At 46.0% G+C, this 18347-nt stretch overlaps 1 protein-coding gene across 3 annotated transcripts in view; it reads right to left on the reverse strand.

Annotated features, from left to right (window-relative positions):
* The window catches only part of LOC144755579 (zinc finger CCCH domain-containing protein 11A-like), a 223659-nt gene that overhangs the window by 74395 nt on the left and 130917 nt on the right, over positions 1-18347 (reverse strand). For all 3 annotated transcript variants that reach the window (XM_078644670.1, XM_078644671.1, XM_078644669.1), the window contains 2 exons: positions 7084-7207; positions 6506-6739 (listed from right to left, as the gene is read on the reverse strand). In XM_078644670.1, the coding sequence (XP_078500796.1) occupies positions 6506-6739; positions 7084-7207 (358 nt within the window). The remainder of the gene's footprint in view (positions 1-6505; positions 6740-7083; positions 7208-18347) is intronic.

The following is an 18347-nucleotide window of genomic DNA, read 5'->3' on the forward strand; positions in this document are numbered from 1 at the left end:
TCTCCTGTGTGTATGTAAAGCGCTCTGATACCCACGGGTCAAGCTAGCGCCATATAAAACTTTTTAAATACATAAATAAATAAGACCTCTTCTTCAACTGACCCATCTTTAGAGTTGTTGGGCAGGATGTCAGGGAGAGGTTCACTCTCTGCTTCCTTATCCTCATCTGTGACCATAAGCATGGTCATTTCAGCCCTGTCATGACAGGGTTTAAGGCGGTTGACATGGATTAATCTTATGAGGTCCCTTCAACTGCCTAGGTTCACCTGATATGTGACCTCCCCTTTTCTCTCTAGGATAGGGTAGGGCCCACTCCATTTGTCCGGGAGAGCCATAGGAGAGCCATAGGAGCCTCGGGCCCTACAACTCATACATTCTGCCCTGGTTGGAACTCCACCAGTACAGCCTTTTGGCCATACCAGAGCTTCTGGAGCTCTTTGCTGGCCTCAAGGTTTTGTTTTGCTGGCCTCAAGGGTTTGTTTTGCTTTTTTGTGTACTCTGACATAATGTCCTGTTTAGGCTCCCTGCCTTCCATTACAAGACACAATGGTACCCTTACAGGATGACAAAACAGACGTTTAAAGGGGGAAAGCACTACTTCCTTCTGTGGCACTTCCCTGTAGGCAGACACACAGGCATGGCAGTAAGACATCCCATCTCCTTTTCAGTTTTTCAGGGAGTCTACCAATCATACTTTCCATGGTCCTGTTGAATCTCTCAACAAGGACATTTGTATGTGGGTGATATAGGGTAGTGAACTTGTAAGTCGCTCCACATTCTTCCCATGTGTTTCGGGCAACCAGACATCAAGTTTGTAGGTCTGTCTGACACCACCTCCTTTGGAAAACTCACTCTGGTAAAGATACCAATGAGGGTCCTAGCTAGTGCAGGAGCAGTAGTAGTCCTTAGGGGAATTGCTTCAGGATACCTGGTAGCATAAGCCACTACTTTTGATCACCACCTTTACTTGGGGGAGGGGAGGCTTAGCAACCCCTCTCTTTCTTTTGGTCACCCTCACCAGTGGTAGTTTTGGTCACCCTTGTCATGACCCAGTGGTCTGCCTACTTCCCAAACTCTGGAGGAGAAAGTGGGCCTAAATTCACCAGGTAGTGATGTAATTTCTCCTGATAACAGTTATTTAACAGATACTGTTTAATCACATTATAAAGCCCATCATATTCATGCACATTGTTACCTTTCAACCAGCAACCTAGTGTTTACTGAAACAAACAAAATCTACCCAGGACTGACTCTGGGTTTTTTGAGTCTCCCTGAACCTGATCCTGTTTTCTTCAGTGGGGAGTCCAAGCCCTCAGAGTGTCCTTCATGAGGTCATAAGACTTAGCATCTGCCTCATTCAGTGTCAATAGCTCCCAAAGAAGAGAGCCCCAATACTTCGTGTTCAGCTGTCTCATTTTATAGGCCGTCTCAAAGGCTGTAAACCATTTTCGTGATATCATCACCCTCCGAGTATTTTGGGTCAATTTGGGACAATACCTTTGGGATTTTGAGGGTCAAAACCTTATTCCCTATTTATATGTTTGCTGCCGCTAGAGTTAGGTCCTAGGCCCCTCTCAATCCTTTCGTATTCTAGACCAGGAATTTTGCTTCTAATGGTATCCTCCAGGCTAGCTTCTGAAGATCTTCATCTCAGGGTCTCTCTCTTCTGGGGCACTATTAGGAGTGCTCCCAGTGGAGTTGCTATCTGAGGGGGCAGAGCTGATGTCATTGTCAACCTAATCCACCTCATGGTCTTTCTAATCTTCTCCAGTGGGGAACTTTTACTTGCCAAGGCCTTGTCGTTTCCTGCAAGCAACTGCTGCAGATTAGCTTTTGCGTGTTTAGGTCCCATGGCAAGTTTCTAAGCCTTACACAGCTCCTTAAGTTGGGGAACCCTAAGGGGCTGATAGAAGCCTGGGTGAGTTCCTTGGAGGTCCCTTCTACAGACATGTTTTTTTAAAGTAGTTGGGAAATGTTTCAGAACCTAAAAATGCTAAGTACGACTAAAGGCTTAACTTACTTTACTACTTTTTACATTCTAAACAGTTTGGCATAGGACTTAAACAAGGCCCTAACAGCTATTTAAAAAATCTATCAAAAAAATATTTTTAGCTAGAGACAATTTTGGATTCCTGTGTGGAATCACTTATCAACCAAGTGGTACAGCAAATGTCAAGATTTGTATCGTACTGCTGCACCATCAATGTAGTAAGCTGGCTCTTTATGTGATATAGCAAAAATCTGATACACTGTGTGAAAAGTCCAGTGGTTCCTGTATGAGTGGACACAGGCTTAATATGCAATCCCAAAGTGCTCTGTTAAGGGGTAGTGTGGTCGAGCGGCTTCAGGCTTAACACAGAGGGGTGCAAGACATTTACAAATACACACAATAATCAATAAATTATACGAACCACTCAAGAAGGAGATCCATACCAATTTATTAAAATAATAAGTAACTTAATATATATTTAGGCATCAGAGAAAAATCGTTCAAGTACGTACGTTTTTAAATATAAACTCTTTTCACTTAAAAAAAAGATACAGTGCAATTTTGGAGTTCTGCAATGTTATCTTATGGAAGCAAGAACACGTTCTGCAAACAGATATAGTACAGCGAATTACAAGACAAATCTCAAAGAGTTAAGGTGAGTGTTGGGAAAGGTCTACAGCAGCACCAACAGAACACAAACAGCAGCACATGGGTGGCCGGGTGCAAAACAGCTTCGGAAGCCCAATGTATTTCAATGGAGATCGGTCACTGCAGAAAGAGGCTGCAGGCTCTGGCCAGGAAGCCAGTCGGGATGAACCAAAAGGGGGTTTCAAGACTTGTGATACCCGGGATGAAGGGACACCTAGGGTCCTCTTCTCCACAGCCGGATGCAGGTGTCTTTAGGCATCGGGTTTTCTTACCGGGAACAGTAGCAGTCAAGAGGGCCTAAGTGCAGAGGCTGCCAGCGACATCGGGGAGCCCATGAGGGGTGAAAACACGGTGACTCGAGCTCTGGAGGACCTTATTGACACTGGTGGTCACTTCAATTTGGGCCGGAGTCTATGGATTCAGTGGTGGTTTCCGGTGTCAGGTTTTGGCAGTTCCAGAGGCCTCAGAGTCTTCTCTTTTGGAGTTTCTTCACAACCGGTCTGTTGTTGATGGGAGGTCTTGAGTTTTTTTTAAGGAAGTCAGTCCTCCCAGGTTTCCGGAGTCAACAGTAGAATGATGAGCAGGCTTTGGTGCAGTTTTCGACGAGAGATGCAGTCAGGCCAGCAGGGGCTGTAACAGGTCAGCTGCTTCTCCTCTCTGCTTTTGCGGCTCTACTGTGTCCTCTCTCTTCTTCTTGCGTCAGGATCTACTTCTCTGGTACCAGGGACTAACCAAATTACTGAATTTAGGGGTGTTACAGGATTGTAGGGTAGTAGCCAGTTGGCTACTGACCCTTAGGGTCACTACTCTCCCTATATGAACACCTCCAGTGAGGAAGTGGGCTTAACCCTGTCCTAGAATTCCTAAGTATGCCATCACAAAGATGGCTCCTTCTGAAAAATAATGTCCACCTCACATTAGCCCACCTTAGCTGTGGTACTAGGCTGAAGGTGGCAAGCCTACCTACACTATTTCTACCATAACTATTGCAAATAATATGTGTTCCACCATAACTATTGCAAATAATATGTGTGACGGGGCACCCTTATCTGGTACCCCTTTGTACAGGCAAGTGCCCCAGGATCCTGTGTCAGGTGCCTATTTTTGGCCTACGGGTGCATACTTCATTGAGTCACCCATTTCAGGAACTCCAGTCCCAAACCCACCTTCGCAAGCCACCCCCAGGAGGGAAGGACTTCTCAGCAAGTTGAATGCCTTGTCTATGTCCAGTAAGGCAACCATAGGTTTAGGGTTGATCTAGCCCATAGTCTCTACCAGTTACTGGCCTGCTTAATTTCTCTCAATTCGTATCTAAATTGTACATTTCATCTCAAGTCTCCACTTATTCATTTTACTTTGATATCAAGTTTCTTGTTCCAAATGATATTTCGGTCCTGTTTCACCATAACTAAAGACTAATTTTCAATAACCATCAGCCACTGTAGATTACATACTATAGAAAAGTGCCCTTTTTTGACATGGCCACTCTTACTTTTTGCATGGTATTCGATGCAATTTTGATAGAAGTGCACTGGTTTCCAGCTATCCAGGTCCCCAGTAACATCTCTTTCTCTAAAACTATGCCCCCAATTGGCAATACCTTTAGCACTCCTGTAAGTCCCAAACAAATGGTACCACAGGTATCTAGGGCATAGATACTAAAGGAGATCCCCAAGGGCAGCAGCATGTATTATGCCACCGCAAGGGACCCCTCAGCACACTCATGCAAACTGCCATTGCAGGGCGGGTGACATGGTAAAGAGATAGATGAAGACACAACATGGAGTATAGGTAAGTCTCCCCTACAGCAAGCCTTACAGCCCTAAGGCAGGGTGCACCAATCTAAAAGTGTGGACATATCTTAGTGATATGCCCCTGTGATGTCGATTCTTATATATTACAAGTGAACAGGGAAGCGAGAAAATTAGCTAGTCAGGAGGGACGTTCCCTATCAGGCTAGTTCCATCCACGAGGTGGGCCCCCTGATGTGAACACAAAATTTAAATTTCAACCTTCTTGGTTTTGGTGGAATTAGGCTCACTGGGTCAGGGTTATGCCCACTTCCCACAGGCAGTGGTCATATAGAGGGTGTAGTCACCCTAAAGGTAAGTAGTCCATTGGCTACTACATGTCACTCCCCTTAATGCCCCTAAATTAAGTATTTAGGAGGCAACCCTGATGTCAGGAACTTTAATTCAACAGATCCAGAAGAAGAGGACAAAGAAGAGCTACAAGAAACCGAGGAAGGAAGACTGCTGTAGACTTTTGGCACCAAAACCAGCCTGCCTGCACCAGTCTCGACAATCGTGACCAATTGACATATCCTGCAGCTGTGCAACTACCAAGAACCCCACAGACTGCCAACCCTTCACAAATTGCTAGACATCTCCCTTGGAGTAGAGGAGCAATGGTCCTGCAGTCCGCAGGCACAGAAGAAGCAAAGTCTGGTTTTGCTCTGTTGCGGCTCCCAGGCCAGCCCGACGCAGCAGCTACCCAGGAGGAGGTACCTGTACTCCTGAAGGACAGATCTGTCCTCTTTCCGAGTGAGAGGACGCCAGGACCGTTGTGACCCGAGCCCCCGTTTGGGAGCTCAGAGACTTGTCACAGAGTCCCCCTCTGCAGCCTATTGCCACAAATGTAGCGCGTAAAGAAACCAACCCGACCAGCACCTATGCACCCAGACTCCCCAGAGCAGGTGACGAGAAACTGCTGGTGGTACATTGGACCATGGCCCCCTACAGCCCTAAGTCCTGAAGGAGACCCCAGAAACTGATCATAAATAACTATCTGCACCACATGCCTTTTTCCCATAGTAAAGCATTGCCGAGTAAAGACCCATTTAAGCGAACATTTTACTTACCTGTAAAAATAGATATTTTAAAAAGTACTTAATTGATAAAGTTCTTGGTATCAAAATGTATATAAAAATACGTTATATTTTTGTAAATTGGTCTCGGATTTATTCTTGAGTGTATGTCTTATTTATTGCCTCTGTGAGTACAACAAAGGCTTAGCACTGCCCTCTGATAAGCCGAAACTGCTCGCCCACACTACCACAAATAAACATTTAGTCTTATCATTCTCGCCTCCGTAACCTAATAACGGTTGCCTGGACTCGTTTTGCTCCACTATATAAAGAGCCAGCGTCCTACACATACCTTTGCAACTACTTGGTATATTGTATCCAATACTCCACATATAAATATCATCTTTGTCAGTCTCCGTTATATCATCTTATAATTCTACACTTAAGTGATCTGTAATTCAGGTATCCAAATCTCAATCTTACTTTTAAGTATGTATTTCTTAAGTTATTATTAAAGCCCTAATAGGGAAGAATTACATGTCTATACATGTTTGTTAAATTAAAAAGGCCTTGGCCAACGCCCAACTACTGAGTGAAGCTGTAACACATGCCAAACAGGCTTCCTGCTGATCAGACAAGCTCAAGTACAAGGTGGGCATCAACTGATCACTACCATAACTAATCGCACTGCCAGTGTTAAGGGTCCAGTCTAGAGTTCATGGTTATGAAATTACAAATTGCACTTCTCACCAATGTTCTTGAATGCTTTTTTTTGTTGTTATCCAGTTTTTACCACTTCTAGGCATTGTAAATAACTGATGTTAACATTAAGCAATATAATGGTACTTAATTTTATCAAACTTGGAAACATTTAGACTAAGTTGACTTGGACAGAATTCAAACACATGAATACAAGATCCCACAAGTCACCAGCGAGCGCTTAACTTGCTCAGCAACCTTTGTGGCTAAAGGAAGAAGTCCTAACAAATGAGTAGTTGAATGCTTGTTCACATCATCAGTTCATAAAGGCACGAAAGACAATGAAAGCAAGAAATACCAACCATCATCTATGTCACCATTGTCACCGTTTTGGTGGTCTTCGTCTTCATCATCACTCTCATCATCAGTCTCATCATCGTCATCAGCAGCATTTATAACAACAGGTGGATGTGTGGGGCTTGGGACCTTCCCATTTTCCACATTTATGACTCCACGGATCTGCGGAGAGGTGTTTGGCAGGGGAGACCTTTGGGACTTCATGGAGTCTTCCGCAGACTCTGGCCTGATCGTTACAGCTATAAAAGAAAAACATCACATCTTAGAGCATCCACCAGCAGACAATTGTAGAAACTCACAGGTTTTCCAAGAAAGATTGTCTCTTCTCAATCACATCCTACGATTTTATCCCGTTTCTGGGCAAAAGCATCACAGTGGCTATACTGCCCTATTTCTTTAAATCAATTGCTGAAGATCTTGCCAATGCAGCACTAGGCACTAGTACCTCCCTATCCCACAAGGCTCAGACAGATAACAGTGGTAGTCCCATCAACCTAGAGGATTACAGCTAAGGAACTGCAGTTACTCTAGAGAGGCAGATCAAATTAATTTTACATCAAGAATAGAATAGAGAATCACAAACGTTTGTTTGGCGGTATGAAGATCCCGTTCACATAGCGGCCGTTGGTGTGATTGTAAGGACAGTGCGCCTTCTGGCACCCCGAAATCCGTTTCTCCCAGAAGCATGGAATCTCACGGCGAGTTTTCTATAAAGAAAAAGACAAAAGGTTACTTCACATCCACACTACTGAACAGAAGGGACCCTCAGAAATGCAAAGACAAAAATCAGGGACAGAGGAACTTGAAAGAAAAAATAAATATCTTAGGGAGTGGAGAGGCAGTGTAAATTTTAGTTTTCAGAAATGTACACCACCTCCTCATACACAAAGCAATTAAACAATGCCATATTTTCTTCTCAAAATGTAGCACACACTGCTCTAGTACAACCTCTCACACACTGGCAGTCAGTAACCCTATTTGTTTAAATAAAGTAATTCTTATCATTAAAACCCAGGAACACCAGACAGCCACTGCAAGGCTATTTGCAGTTGAATGTTTTGCTAGTAGATGCGGCACACTAGTGCTCCTTCAAGTAGAAGATGGACTTGGAAACCTTGAAGGACACACAGGATCAACTATCATTTGATTCTCCAGGATGTCTTCTTTAAAAATGTATGTGATTGCTTACTTTCCCTGGGGCAGCAGTACCTCAAATGGAAAAAAATGCATTTCATTTGCCGTCCTGGTTTCTAAGGGTATTGTAGTGACCATCCCTCCCACCAGCAGCCAGTAGCAGACAGGCAGAAGTACAATTGTTTCATCACCTAAATGAGCTCTTCAGCACTGCTTGCCAAGTGGGAAGTCACTTTCTCTTTTGAGGGCAATTGTCGGTCTGGTCTGCCTTCTATTGGAAATTGTGATACAGCTAACTGGGTGCCTGGCAATGGTGTCTTTGGGCCAGTGCCTGCCAGGTCCGGATTGTCCAAAAGCCACAGTTAGTTGAGATGTAGACCTCAGTCAAATTTTAAGAAGGAATAACTTCAAGAAGTACAATGATAGTGTATGGACGTGGTAGACCAGGACTGAGGCACCATTTGAAGCAGGCCGCGAAGCAGCTCAGGACGGATAGGTAAATCAGGTTTGTCCTGGTTAAAAATGTACTTTCTGACTTAGTCCTCTCAGTTCCAATCTATCACTGGGTTACATTTCTAAACTCCTGAAGACGTCCAGGGAGTCACTTGGAGACTTACAAGGGTCCAAGGCAGAAGCCAAAAGCAGGGTCCAGGCACCAATGGTCAGCTGACAGTTGCACGAAAGGCCTCGTTTAGCTTGTAGTACCCTGTTGCTTGAACAGGAGGTCACCCTTATGACCCTTGGAGTTTTCTTCTTTGTAAAAAAAAAAAAAAAAAAAGAGCAGGTCGTCCTTTGGGGCCCCTTACTCGGGCCAGGAGTGTTCTGAAGTGGAAGCCTGGAGATGCCACACTTATGCCTTGAACCAGCTAGTGGGTGGGAATGACTCCTGGGCCTGCGCTAACCAATGGGTCAATAGATTCCAAAGCCACGAATACCCCCATGGGCATTTTCAATATGGCGAAAGTCTTCACCACACTAAACGTGGCTGTGAGGGATGGATGTGGGGGTGTACTCCTCAGAACGCACCATCACAACAGGAGTCCCACAGGGCTCCTCACTTAGCCCGCTTTTATTCAATATATACGTGGCTCCTCTTATCTCCCTCATTTCGTCTTATGGGATTGAGACAACATCTTACGCTGACAATACGCAGCTGATCCTGTCCTTTGATAAACACTCCATGGAAGCAGAAGACAACTTCAAATCCTGTCTTACGGATGTCATCAAATGGATGAAAAACAATCACCTCCGATGTTTCACGGATAAGACAGAAATCCTGGAGATAGAAAAAAATAATCCCTTTCAACCCAAGGTTTGGTAGTCGGAGGATGGAGCAGCCCACCCCATCCACTGGGGAGGTGGCCAAAAATCTAGTGGTGTGGTTTGACTCCTCCATTTCCTTTAAACCCCATGCACTTAAGGTGGCGGGGACCTGCTTCGGCCTAATTAAAACATTGAAAACATTTCTTGATTCGATTCAGCTCTCAGCGAGGAAAACAGTTGCGGTGGCCCTGATATTTTCACGCCTAGATTACTGTAATAGCCTCCTGGCAGGGGTTAAAAAATCAAACCTGAAGAGGCTGCAGGTAGTGCAGCACGCAACAGCCAGATTGGTGTTAAAACTTCCCTGTAGGGCTTCTTCACTGGCTCCCGCTACACAAGAGAATTCTATTTAAACTTCTTGTCACCACCTTCAGAGCGATCTGCCAACTGGGGACAGTATATCTTTCCACTCAATTCACACCATATACTACACCAAGGACACTTAGATCCTCGTCCGCAAACCTACTCAAACCGCCTGGTTTTAAACTTAAAACGCGGGGAAGGAAATCTGCAACTGTTAGATGCAAAGGCCTGGAATCTCGTGCCAAACAAATTGAGAACAAAAGAAACTGAAATGCAGTTTAGGAAGGCCCTATAGACCTGAATTTATGGAGCATTAGACAAACTCTGTCTAGCCTTCATCTAGGTCTCCATTCTCCATTGCTAAGTTTGGTATCTGTACAGCACCAGGAGGCTCCTTTCAGAGTGACAGTTTGCACTTATTATAAGTATCACAACTCATTTCATTTCATGGTAGCCCTAGAGTCTTCTCATATACATATACCACCAAAATCCAGTTTGAAGCAGCCACTGTGCCCTTAATAAACTCAGAAACAGAAGACTGGTAATACAAACACCTTCCTAAACCTGAATACAAGGGGGAGGGAACACTCACTGCAAACCAAGAAGCCTGTGCTCGTCTTTCCTCCTGCCCCGCCCCGTTCCGACGCGGTAGCCTACACCGTTGCGCGGAGGGCGGGTCAGGGAGAGCCAGTCACTTCCTGCGGGGGCACTTCCTAAGCGGTTAGCGCTCTAGTTGATGCTTTCAGAGCGCCTATTTAGGCGGAGCCCAAACACCTGCAAGCTGCGGAAGGGTGACGGTGGCAGAGTCCCCGCTCCGCTTTGCCTGCTAAGGTAATCACGAATGTGCCTCGCGCTGAGTTAAAAACTGTTGCATGTGAGAGACTTGAACTGCCTGCATATTTTTTAACCATTGTTGATTTAAAAACGATGTCAATGTGCAAATAGCAAAACGGAACCTTCTTTTTAACTTGCTCACTTAGTTTTAAAATTCACTTCTATAGCACGCATTGCAACATCGCCATATTTGTTGAATTGGCGCCATCTGTACCACCTTCCTAAACCTGAATACAAGGGGGAGGGAACACTCACTGCAAATCAAGAAGCCTGTGCTCGTCTTTCCTCCTGCCCCGCCCCGTTCTGACGCGGTAGCCTACACCGTTGCGCGGAGGGCGGGTCAGGGAGAGCCAGTCACTTCCTTCGGGGGCACTTCCTAAGCGGTTAGCGCTCTAGTTGATGCTTTCAGAGGGCCTATTTAGCCATCGCCCCCCATAAGCGCGCAGCGATCGCGCGCAGCATCGCCGAAGACCAGCCAAAGAGCTGCCCGTCTGCGCCCGTCCGCGACAGTGCGAGGCATGGGGGCATTGGGCCCTATCTCTACGGATTGTGACGCCGCCAGCATGACATCCATAACATACCCCGCCAAAAGTCTCCTAGAGTTACAACCTGCCGAAAACTGTGGGACCCGAATCTCTTGTCAATATCTGGAGGGCGGTTTTTCATGCTTAAAATGCCGTTTCCAATCTCTAACTATAAGGAAGAGCTCTAATGAAAACACTCTAATAACAACTCCCCTAAAGGGACTAAAATGCCTTCTTCAAAATGTTCGATCTCTCCCAAAACATCAACTTCAGGTTTGGGATCTTATCTTCTCTATGCAGCCGGACATATGTTTTTTAACCGAAACCTGGATGAAGCCCCACACGGTCACTGCGATAACACTAGGGGTCCCATCAGGCTATAAAATCATACACTTTGACAGAATTAATAAAGTTGGTGGTGGCCTAGCCATCATATATAAAGACGCACATAAGGTAACAATCTTAGAGCAAAGGTCAAGCCCTCAAGTAGAAACCATGATTTTTAAGATCAACTCAGCTGGTCATATTTCCTGGAAAGGCGCATTAGTGTACCGCCCACCAGGTTCCAATCCAGCCTTTGCCCTATCTCTTCTGGAGCTATTAGCCCCACACTTTAAAGCCAAGGAGGACTTCATCCTACTCGGTGATTTTAATGTACACATGGATAATCCAGCACATCCTGAAACTATTTTACTAACAGCAGACCTGGCCAACCTGGGGCTAAAGGCAATAAACAGCGGCGCTACCCATATAGGCGGCCATATTTTGGACTCTCTATTTTCAAACAGTACCAAAATACGCTGCCTACCTGCCAAAGAAATTGATTGGTCTGACCACTTTCTTATAGAGTTTCATCTGACTGGCCCGATTAAATCCGTGCATAAAACAGCACTCCCGCCAATTCTGCGCCGCCAATGGCACAAAATATCTGTGGAAAAGCTGCGGGAAAACTGGGTATTACCAACTTTCACAGATGAGGACTCAGCAGACACGGCACTAGAAAAATTTAACAACTCACTCAAGTTAGCCATCGACACCCTGGCCCGCTTAAACTACATAAGCAATACCCTCCAACCAAGCAAGAAAGCTGGTATACCCCCGACCTCAGGAAAGAGAAACAAAATTGTAGAAGATTAGAAAAAGCATGGAGGAGAGAGGAGCCAAGATGGCGATCGGAACAGTCGCATAAACGCCTCGCTCCGAGATCCTTTCCTCCCCGCCACCTATCCTGTCTTTCATCCTGTTCGGGGTGTTCCGAATTCGGTTGCCAAGGAAGAGCCTTCACTTACCGTCTGTTTCCGGGGCTCCGGCGTGCAGAGGTTTCTCCGTTCTGCCCGTGTCGTCTTGCTGGCCTTCCCGGCCTTGACGCCGGGACCTCGAGTGCAGTGTCTGCCCGGAGGTGTTCGGAGGGCCGGCGGTCCGGAACCGGTGGAGAGACCCGATGGTGGGAGCCTGAGAGCCGCGAGCCGGAAGCGCTGGAGCGGACCCACCCCCGATGGTGGGCCGCCCCGCATGCCCGTTTGCCGGCCGCACCGAAGAAGAGAAGCCGCGCTGTCCGGCACCCCACGGGTGAGAAGCCCGCTCCTGTTGATCGTCCCGCCTGGGATCCGGTGCAGGGCTCCCCCGAGTGTTGTGGGGAGCACGCCCGTTCTTCTGGTGACTCTCCTTTCTCCGCCAAGCGCCATCCGCCGCGGATCGGCTGTGTGTCCTGTGGCCTCCGGCACTCCGGGTGGACTTGGAGGCGGATGCGACAATGTCGGCGGGTGTTGTGCTCAAGATGGCGGATGGCCCCTCGGAGTGTCTTCCTCCCGGAGACAGGGACGTTGCTGCATTTGCTCTCCCCGGACCTCGTTTGAGTTGGGCGGCCCCTACACGGAGTGTTGTCTTGCTTGCCCTGGCTACTCTGCGGATCGACCTGTCCTTGAAATTGTGGAAAAGTAAATTTTGCCATGTTCTGTGTCCCTACGAGTCCTCCATCATATGTTATCTGTGCATGATTAATATGCATATGTATTCCCTATGTACCGATTAAAGACGCAATTACAGTTGTGTCCACCTCTAGTATGTCAGTTTCCAGTTCTCGTGAATACTACGAATATCAGGCCTATGTAAAGTTACGTTGCCACGTTTCTCAGTGTGCACGTTATTCCATTGTAAAGTCCCCGTTTCTAGGCCTCAGAAGGGCCTGGACACCAGATTCAGCTCCTGTCTCCTGTCTCCTGAAGCCTCGCTGAGGAGCGATAAAGCCCCCACCTGTATCCTCGACCCTTCACTTACTTCCTGCCTCGCAGTGCCCGGCTCAGCCTGGCTCTGCCTCTGAGTCTGCCAAGAATATGTTATGATTCCAGTTATCAGTTCAGTCCTCCTTCTCTGCATTCCTAAGCTACTGAACTGCATCAATAGTTTCCGTCATTGTCTAGCCTTTCCGTCTCCATGTAAGAGAAGTACTGTATTAATGGTCATTTAATATTCTTCATCACGCACTACATGTAGAATAATGCATGCTCCAGTCTTAGAGTCCGTTAGCCTCTCCCCTCCTGACTCTTAGTTCATATCAACATGTTCTCAAAACATCAGATACTAGATACTGCTTAGGTACATGTCGCCCTGACTCTCCAGACTTCAGTCTCTGCTCCTAGCACAGAGTTCGTAGCCCCCAGCTTCTCCTAGTAACACGTCATTGCCAGTTTGCGCGCACCATTAGGTCAGAGGTCCCGGCTCCTTAGGTAGCCCCCTCCATGTCTCCGCCCCATTCATGACATATTCTGTTACGTTTGCATCACATGTCTATGTATACGCCTCGGTTACACCCACTTTCACCCTTATCTTTCGCGACTGCTATTGACCACACCCACTGCTCCGCCTATCCTATGTACTGTAATGCAACTGTTTTAGTATATATGTTCGTGTATTGTTATTAAAAGTCAGCGCGCTCATCCCAGATCCTGCCCCGGCAGCTGCCGGGCCCTGCCATCCTATTCCTGTGCAGGTTGTCCTGTTCCTGTCCTTATGCTGTATTAAACCTGCAAAACTCCTACTACCTCGAATCTTGACTCTTATTTATTGAGCTATCTGTTATTCATTTAAGCATTCAAAAATAGAGGTATTATTTATTTATTTACCACATAATGGCGCCCGAACAGGGACTTGCCCTTTCCCCACGCGTCGGTGAAGCCACGCCGACCCCCTGACCCTCTGCAGTCGTGACGGAACTCTTCTGCGCACCGGCAGATATTTCTGCTTCAAGTATCCCTCAGGCCCACGGAGGAGACGGAGGAGGCAGTCCAGCATCCAGACGAGACGGTGGAGGAACGCGGCGAGTCCCGACCAGAGCCCAAGCCGAGAGTCCAAGGTCCGAGGTATCCGGAAGCCCACCCGTAACAGAAGTCCGAAGTTCGTCCGTCCGGCGTCGAAGCAGTCCAGTCCCGTCCGAGGCCTTCCGTTCTTGCTGCCCGGTGAGTACCGTTGCTGGGGTAGTATCTAGACAGGGTCAGTCTAATTGACTCTGGTCCGTGGGTTGGTGGTACACAGACCCACAAACGAAGTGTTCACTTCGGTGGATGCGGGTCCTGACGTGTCTCTGTATGAGACCGGTAAGTTTCGTACTGTTTCAGCAGTGCATCTAGTTTCTGTTCCAGTCAGTTCTGTTCTCGAGAAAATTCATGTATTCTGTTTTCCGTATTCCAGGTAGTATTCTGTTCGAACTGTTATTCTGAATGTTATTCATGTATTTTAATGTCGTGGTATGAGTGCGAAGTGATTATCGTGTTTATTGTGTATTGTATTGTGTCCAGATTATAGTTCAGTCATGCCACTCTTCTCAAAACTGCGTCAGTTAAAAACCAGAAAAGGTCTGTTAGAAGCAGCAGTTCCTGTCCCGCCTAGGGACAGTCCAGGTCATTTTATGTATCAGAAGCATGGCATAAGCGCCATATTGTATCTAGATTTATGGGTAGAGTATACCAAACAGTTAGAAGAAAAGTATAGATGGCCTGTATCAGGCACATGGGATGCCGAATGCATCATGCGAGTAGAAGAAGCATTATGGAAAAAGAAAGCCAGACAGTCACAGAAAGATGCCATCGAGTTATGGCGCAAAGAATCTCATAAAAGAACCGAAAAAGAAATCAGAAAGTCAGAATTAAGTAGAGAATCCTTGGAACGAGCCCAAGAAAGGGAATTAATCGAGATTGGTGAACGAGTTAAAACCGAACAGTCAGACAGACAGAGGCATGCCCTCATCAAGGGTATGTATCCTCTTCTTGCCGAGGGCTTGCCAAAAGCGACCCCGGAGGCATCCAGTAATTTCCCGCCACCATTAGTTCCGACCAAGCTACGTCACAAACCGACCGCAGCTGATATTTTCATTTCGTCCTATTTGGACGACACAGTCCCAGAATATGCAAATCCCGCTCCGCCAGTCCCTGTAAATCAGGCACTTCCCGCTCCTCCAGACACCGGAGTACCTGTTACGGTACCCCCGGTCCAGCCCGCCATACAAGTCCAGCCTACATTTCCATTTCCCACTCTGCCAGGACGAAGAGCATCAGTAGACGACTCTAGTTTAGGGGCCGCAGGGGGAGGTACTCCTCAAACCCCGCCGCCACACAAGCGTTTAACGTTAGCCGAATTACATGCACAAGCGTCACAGCGTACGCCCAGACATCAGTCTGTTGCAGAAATAAGAAAAGCCCTTACCGAATGTGGCTATGATCCAGTCCCAGGCGAGGATAATATGGTTTTATATTCATTACGCGTAAGAAAGGTGACCGAGTATCTAGTCACCCTACCAGATATGAAAGAAGATCTAGACAGAATATATCGTTTCATCCGTACCGGGAATGATCCAGAAAGTATTAGTGATGTCATGTGCCAAAGAAAAGCTGAAGTCCAGCTCATGCTATTAAAGTTTCTGATTAATTGTCTAATAAGGGAACAAGATTATCCGACCAAAGATCAAGTCGAAATGAGAACCCTGACAAAGTGGAGTGATAATATAGCCGAGGGTAAGCACAGAACCATCAGTAGTATAGAGAGTATGTATAAGAAGATTCGTAAAGAAATAATAAGGATACACGAACAACGCAAAGCAGCACAAGTAAGCGAGAAAGAAAATGACTCTCCTACAGAAGAGGTAGAGGACGAGAATCCCGACAGAATAGCGTATGTAGGAAAATCTAGATTTCCAGATCGCCATTTGCACCGAGAACACAAGTCAATTTTTCACCATCCAGCACCAGAACAAGGTTCTCTAGAACAAGTATTCCAAGCTACCGATCACATTCTGAAATCACGAATCGGTTATAGCGAGTTAAGTACTATGCATGAACAAGAACTAGTCCGATCAGCAGTCCGATGGACTACTGATTCTACCACTTTTCCAGACGAAATAGTGGCACAAATGTTTATGAAATTGCCCCCAGCCGAGCAACGACTGGCGGGTATGTATATGATCCAGCACCTCATTACATTGTATGAGGGTCAACATTCTGATCCAGGTCCGTTACATGATGTCCTGAACGAGTTACTCCAGTATAAATGGAAAGGTTTAGGTACCGATTTGATTAGTGTCATTCTAGAACAGCGCCACAAATACAGAACGTTTTTGAACCCGCATTTTGTTCATGTCTCACCCCCAGAAAGTAAACCCTTTTACATAGACAGACAGAATCCGTTAAGAGAAGTACATCCAGTTAAGACAGACGGTGGTGAAATGCAACGAGTGTTTGTTTACACCCCTATCACAAAGATGGAACTCTTAGAGATGAAAAAGCTAATTCCCTGTCATGATAAAGATCCAGCAGGGTTCCACCGAGAATTAAAGGACATGCTCCGTATGGGAGAATACACGTATCCAGATATCATTAAAATGTTAAAAGTCTTGTTGCCCGCAGGGGTATATGAGAAACTCAAAGAAAAAGAATGGGAGGTGGGAGAGAAAAAGATCGATCGGGCAGTTCTAGAAGCTGAAGACAAGGCACGAGTACCAGGTACCGGTCTTGGAGATAAATGTAAAGAATTACCGGAATTATTAATACAAGTTTTACCCAGATTATTGACAACAAGAAAGGAAGACTGGGATGCAATCTCAGCCTGTAAACAGAAACAAGACGAAGATATTAGTGATTATTATTCTAGATTTGAGAAATGTTTTAGCATCAACAGTGGCCTCAAGACAAGTAGTGAGTCATACCCTCATCTTTTTGTTACTAAATTGGTCGAGAATTCAAGTCCACAAATTAAGAACCGAGTTTTGAAAGTCGAAAGTACCTGGCAAGCTAATACCCCGTCCCAGATGTTACAGATGCTCCAATATCACCAGAATAGAATCAGAGAAGAACAAGATCACGAGAGAAAACGTATGAAAGACACGAAAATGAAAGTACTAGTTGCACAATCTGTTCCTCAAGACAGTCAGAAAAGGGGTCCAAATCAAGCCAGTCATCCTGCAGCTCCCGTTAAAGGGAACTGCAATTATTGTAAACAGCCAGGTCATTTTATAAACGAGTGTGCAGTTCTGAAACACAATATAGCTACCGGTAAGACTAAAGAAAGACCACGTCCGCCGAGACAAGAACAAGTTACACAGACTTCTCAGCCACAGAATGCACCACAGACAGTTACAGCACCGCAGCCTATCGCTGCAAAACAGCATGTTACACAGCAGATGTACCAGTATGCACAGTCTGAGTATCCAGAGTATCAACCGTATTCATGAAACAGCCTAGAGAGGGAGGTAGGCTTGCCTCTCATCGAGATACCTGTAGATCAAGAAGGTCCCTATGTTCACAGTCAAGTATTAGGGAAAGACAGAAAGTTTTTGATCGATACAGGGGCAAGTAGGACCACTATTAGTCACGCCGAAGTTCCAGGGGCTCCGCTCTCAGGCTCAAGAAATGTTTCCCTTGGATTTTCAGGAAAACCTATCGTAAATGAAATATCAAAGCCAGTTACTCTAGAAGTAGGTCCATTGTCCCGCACTACTGATCTGTTACTTACTAAGTCATGTCCAGATAATCTATTAGGCATTAAAACACTGAAAGAGTTAGGTGCAGTTATATGCTGTTCCCCAGAGGGAATACGATTGTTCCTATGTGACTTCAAGGGTCACTATGTATTACGAGATTTTGATCCTAGATTGTCTAATGTTCCGCAGCATCTATGGGCGCAAGGTCCAACTGATGTTGGCTTTATGCAAATCACACCCCATCGTGTGACTCTCAAGCCAGGTGTTGTCCTGCCACGAATCAGACAGTACAGATTGCCACCTGAGGCTGTAGCAGCCTTATCCAAAATTATTGACGAGCTCATGGCTCAAGGAGTAGTTGTAGAAACTGACTCCAATGTATGCAATTCTCCGATCATTCCTGTCATGAAACGTACTGATCCGAATGCACCTCCAGTATATCGATTAGTGATTGATCTCCGAGAACTTAATAAATGTATTATTCCCCAGTATCCAGTCGTCCCAGATATCTCTTCCCTGTTGACAGCCATTGATTCAGAAGCTTCATTTTTTACAGTCATAGACCTCAAGAACGCATTTTTCAGTGTCCCCATTCATCCAGACAGCCAGTTCCTTTTCGGATTTTGTTTAAACGGAAGGAGCTATATGTTCACACGCGCTCCTCAAGGTTTCACAGAAAGTCCTAGTATTTACAGTCAAGCACTCAAGAGACAACTAGACAACATTCACATGCCAACTGACACTGCCCTGCTCCAGTACGTC

This window comes from Lissotriton helveticus, chromosome 5_1, assembly GCF_964261635.1.
Source record: "Lissotriton helveticus chromosome 5_1, aLisHel1.1, whole genome shotgun sequence".
Classification (NCBI taxonomy): Eukaryota; Metazoa; Chordata; class Amphibia; order Caudata; family Salamandridae; genus Lissotriton; species Lissotriton helveticus.